The sequence below is a fragment of the Sinocyclocheilus anshuiensis genome, unplaced genomic scaffold (genome assembly GCF_001515605.1).
Source record: "Sinocyclocheilus anshuiensis isolate Anshui unplaced genomic scaffold, SAMN03320099.WGS_v1.1 scaffold272, whole genome shotgun sequence".
Taxonomy (NCBI): Eukaryota; Metazoa; Chordata; class Actinopteri; order Cypriniformes; family Cyprinidae; genus Sinocyclocheilus; species Sinocyclocheilus anshuiensis.
The window spans coordinates 1,085,737-1,091,038 of record NW_015554117.1 but is presented as its reverse complement, the minus strand read 5'-3'; the positions used below and the strand labels follow the sequence as shown (position 1 = coordinate 1,091,038).

Genomic DNA, 5,302 nt, shown 5'->3' with positions numbered 1-5,302 from the left:
CTGTCCCCCGTCAGCCCATCGATACCGCTGTCCTCATAATCACTGCCATCTCCCGCCGTGACATCCTTAATACCAAATAAATATATGAATAAATGTGTATTTATATTGGCTAATTTACCATGATTATTTGTGATGATGGGATAATGATTTAATTTACACAATTTTATAGGTATACATTTAAATTTAACTTAAGAGTAAATTAGAGTAATTTCTAGCCAAAGAAACAGTTTTGAACTGAACAACTGAGCATAAAAAGACAAAATGGTTTTATATTAACTATAGAAATTTTAGAAAAAAAAAGAAAAATATTAAAAATGAATTAATATGAAAATATTTGAATTACATTTTTTTTTAACTTAATTTTTTTTTTTTCAGGCCTGGTAATCCCACTTTTCAAATTTCCTTAAGTTTCCAGGTTTTTCAGGGCCGTGGAAACACTGTATATATATATAAAAGTATTAAATGACAGCAAGTAAATGTACATAAAATGATCAAATATAGGCCCAGACGCAATATGTGAAGTAATTTTGGAGTAAAATCAGTGAAAGAGCCAGAACCAAAAATGAACATGTAATGAGTTCTGTGAATACCAGATTGTATAAAAAGACATGACATGTATCTAAATTTACTCAAAAAAAACAATTTTTTCTAGTTAATTAGCCTAGGACATTGGTTTTAACATGACTTACGGTACTTTACCTAAAACTAAGCAACAAAACCAATCATAGTTCCTGGATGTTCTTTCTCAGCAACTAAACGTGAGCCTTGTGATTTCGACAGACTCAAAAGATAAAGACTCAGTTTTCCACTCTAATAAACGTGGCTCTTCTCCAACACATCTTCAGTCCTCCTACCTGTTGGCCGGCGCGCGTGGTGTCTTCAGAAGCAGATGACGAGCTGCAGGTTATGAAGCGAACATTTTACAGAAGTTGACACAGGTCTGCCTGAGAGACCACAGCGCTGTCTGAACTCTGTGTGTCGAGTTATAGCGCAGTAAAGTTGACTGTACAATACCACTCTGTACTGCTGCTGGGGAATGATGGGATATTACCCACCAAACCCGGCATCTAGCGGGAGTCACATGACTGGACTGTGCGGCCCGGCATGCCATTCATCTTCACCGATGGAGCCTCACAGGGAGGCAGTGTCACACGGTGATTTCATCTTTTTCTTTCTAGCTGTAGCAAATACCTACATACAACTGAAACACTTTCTTGCACACACATATTTAAGCAAGAAATATAGTGAAAAATAAACCAGCATATCTAGAGCTCAACTCTCTCTACCTTTCCTCCTCGTTCACTCTCTCTCAATCACGTTCCTGTCAGTCACAGCTCATTAGCATGACAAAAGAAGCGAGCTGTTCTCACAGAAGTCTGACTCCAGGATCTGGATCATCTGAGAGAGAGCAGGAAAAAACAGCCACCACCACATGGACAGTGTGACAGAGCCACAATGCACTAGGGCTGTCAACACACGTCATAGAGAATGAGAGTTACTGTGGTGGTACTATGGTATAGTGATGTCAATGCTATGGTATTTTAATGTAGCATGGTATTAACAAAGTACTTAAAAATGTCCTTAAAATATACTACCTTGGTGCATGTCCAACTTACCATGGTAGTATAATGGTATAAAAAAAACTATTAAAAAAATTAATAAATACAATTATACAATATCTTTATATTATATCTATAAAAAATATATATGCCATATAAATGCCATATAAATAACGTTTTTAACGTTTTGTTATATATTTTATCTATTAAAAATAATATATAAATGTCATTATATTTTTATAATTATTTGATTTTTATATATATTTTATCAATAAAAAAATATAAAATATAAATGCTATTATATTATTTATAAAGTTTTGGCAAAATATTTACTACTTTTATAATTTTATCTCTAAAATCTGAATTAATAAATACACACACACACACACATATATATACATATACAAAAATATAAATAACATTACATTTTTATAAATATTTGGTATTTTTTATATCATCTATAAAAAATAGTAAATATAAATACTATTATTTTTTTTTTGTTGGCATTTTTATATTCTACCTATAAAAATATAAAATATAATTAACATTATATTGTTGTTAGTTTACACCAACAGTTGACTGGGATGAGCTTCTAGTGAAGTTATAATGCTGTCCAATGGGAAACTGGAGTCTGTGTGAACTTGCACACAAATGAGTCATTCATATGTTCAGTCTCTCTACATGAGGAGATTCAGAGGATTCTGGGGGATTAACCGCAGTCAACATTCACCGCAAGACTGAAATTCCCTGGTGTACACCTACACTAACACAACATTACACTCACATTATTACTGCACACCTACAGGCGTTCACACTGACACTCAAAGACTCCAATCATTCAAACAAAGCCATTCACTTTCAATGAGAGCGGCTGATCTGAAACAACACGAGTCGCTTCAAAGCTGTACAGTTCACTACCAAATTGATCATTTACAGAATGATTACATTTAGCACTCTTAGGGAAATATGATAATATTTTGTAATTATCATTCAAATCTGACTCATTTTCAAATTGTCGTAAATAAACATCTCAGGAAAATGTTTATGAAAATGTTTCCAAGTTATTACTACCATTATAACACTTCTTTTTTCAATATGGTTTGCGCCAAGAACACATTAATATCCAAATCAGATGCAATGTATGGATACATTTTATAGAATGGGAATACCAATTTATGGACATTTTACGCACATATTGCATAAAGTAAAATAGTATATCAAATCATTCAGTTATATCTTTCATAACTGTACAAAGTTTGGTTAAAAACAGCCTGAAACCTAAAAACTGATTGGAGAATTAAAAAAATAAATAATTGTTTTTGTCTACACATGCGTTTTCATGTCTATTTATTTTTTTGAATAACAGTCCTGGCATCCTCTACAAAGGACATAGAATAAAATATGAATAAATTATTTTTATTTTTTTCCAAAAATGTTTTTCTCAATTTGTTTCTTATGCTCCAACCAATGTAATGACATAAAAAAACAGCAAAATTCACAAAAGCTTTTTTATGGTTCTCAGGTATAAAATATGACTGACTCTGAATATGATGGACTGTGATATGATGTCATTTATATTTTATATTTTTATATACAGAACATTGAAAACAAATAATTATAGTTTAGATTGTTATAGGTATGGCACAGTTGAAGGGTTGAAACTGAAAACATTTTGCACTTGGCACTTTCTTTGCACTTTTTTTTGTGGCCTCTATGGAAAAAATCCACACAAGCTTTTGCCTACATTTTTGTATGCAGATCCTTTTTTCTTGTTTTGCATTTGGTTTGGATCTACACACCCGGACACTTTGTCTACATTTTTACATGGACTACTTACATGGGGTGCTACTCTATTCGTCACACATTACTGATATTTTTAATAAATAAAAAATAAAAAAAGCAAACAATTATAAAAATATAATGGTATTTATATTATATATTTTTATAAATAGAATATTTAAAAAAATATAAAATATGATGATATTTATATTTTATACATAAAATATAAAAAACAAAGTAATTATAAAAACATAATAGCATTTCTATTTAATAATTTTTAGATTAAATATAAAAAAACTAAATAAATACAAAAATATAATGGTATTTATAAATGTTGCAAAATATTAAAATAAAAGAATTTATTTGGTGTTTAATACTGGAGTAGTGACCAATAAGATTTCACTGTGGGCGGGGCTACCCAATCAAAACTCACCTGTATGGTTTGTGCCCGCCTCCCTTGCATAACTCCTTGATGATTGGTCGGTCCCTCTGACAGACAGTGAGACCGGCGGCAGGGCAGCGTATACGCGCCATAGGCGGCTCCGTCGTCCTCACAGGGCGAGATTATTTTATCCTCATCACCTTCTCTGCTTGTGGCGCCACCCTTGTGCCATTTGGCATAGCGTCCGTGCGTAGGCCTGCAGGCGGGGCTCTTCGGTCCGTAGAGCTCGTCTAAAGAATTGGCACGGTTTGAGTCCAGCAGCTCCTGAGCGGACGACTGCAAACTGGCTTCGCAGGTGTCCGGCGTGTCTCCGATCTCCTCCGTGCTGGTCAGGTGCTCCTGGCTCAGGTCGGATAAGGACACCTCCAGTGAGTCCTCCCTCCACATGTCCGCAGACTTAGAGCGTTTCTTTTTAAAGCTGGATGCCTCTTGGGAGCCGTCCTGTGTGCGCTGGACGTGGGACTTGTCCTCTGGCGGTTCGGCGTCGTCCTGCATGGCCTGTTTGGCGGTGTGGGTCGCGGCGGGCGAATGGGCCGGATGGTTGTGGAAGGACATGGGTCTGAGATTCATGGCCACGCGGTCCACCCATATGGGGCTGCTGAAGTCGGGCAGCATGTCCGAGTCGTTGAAGGGCTCCAGGCCGTGGTCGGCCAGCGACTGCGGGATGCTGGGAGTGCTGCTGGAGCGCGTGCTGGTCTCGGAGTTGCGATGCTCCGGTTTTCCAGACGGCGTACGGCGGGAACAGTACGTCTGCTTGCTGGACAGGCGGAGCGAGCGGGACATGTGCTTACGGGAGAGGTGGCGCCGGCCGTCTCCATAATAACCATGACCGCTGCTATGACTTTCTGTGTTACCCATGGCTCAGTATCTGCAGCAGACCGAAAAAACACAGAGATCATGCAACTAAATATAACTGATCCATAAAGTGTTTTCCACTGCGTTATCATTTATGTATTTATTTATTATTTTTTAACACCATGTCACTAGCAAGGCACGTGAATAACTTAAGTCATACAATTAACAAAAACTATAGACATTTAAGATTAATCCAAGACCAAAATTCTAAAATACTAAATGACAGTTAAATATATATTGTACAGTAGAGTCTGATTAAAGGACGAATGAGCCTTATATACACTGGTTCATTTTAGTGCATTTTATGACAACGTGCCGTTAAAGATAAATATTATAAGGTTTGTAAGTATTATTTTATAAAACAATACTTAAGAATAAATGAAAATTTGAATGAAATAAGTTGACACTTAAATATGTTAACACAAATCTATTATTAAGGTCAGTTGTTGACTGCATTTATGCTTCTGAAAAGTCAATATAAAAAAGAAAAACATTTATGCATTAACTGTTTAAATGTATTAATTATTGAAATTATTATTGAAATTGTATCATATTATTTAATATATTATATATACATTTAATTTCAATAATTAAATAATTTAATACATTTTCATATATTTTTATGTATCCTATACATATAATTTTTCAAATATATTTTTCAAATAAA

The 5,302-nt window shown here is 34.8% G+C and overlaps 1 protein-coding gene across 1 annotated transcript in view; it reads right to left on the bottom strand.

Moving 5' to 3' along the window:
- Nucleotides 1–5,302, bottom strand: part of LOC107669892 (T-lymphoma invasion and metastasis-inducing protein 1-like) — a 65,690-nt gene that overhangs the window by 42,467 nt on the left and 17,921 nt on the right. Inside the window, exon 3 of the mRNA XM_016462324.1 lies at nt 3,772–4,648. Coding sequence (XP_016317810.1) covers nt 3,772–4,638 — 867 coding nt within the window. The 5' untranslated portion in view covers nt 4,639–4,648. The remainder of the gene's footprint in view (nt 1–3,771; nt 4,649–5,302) is intronic.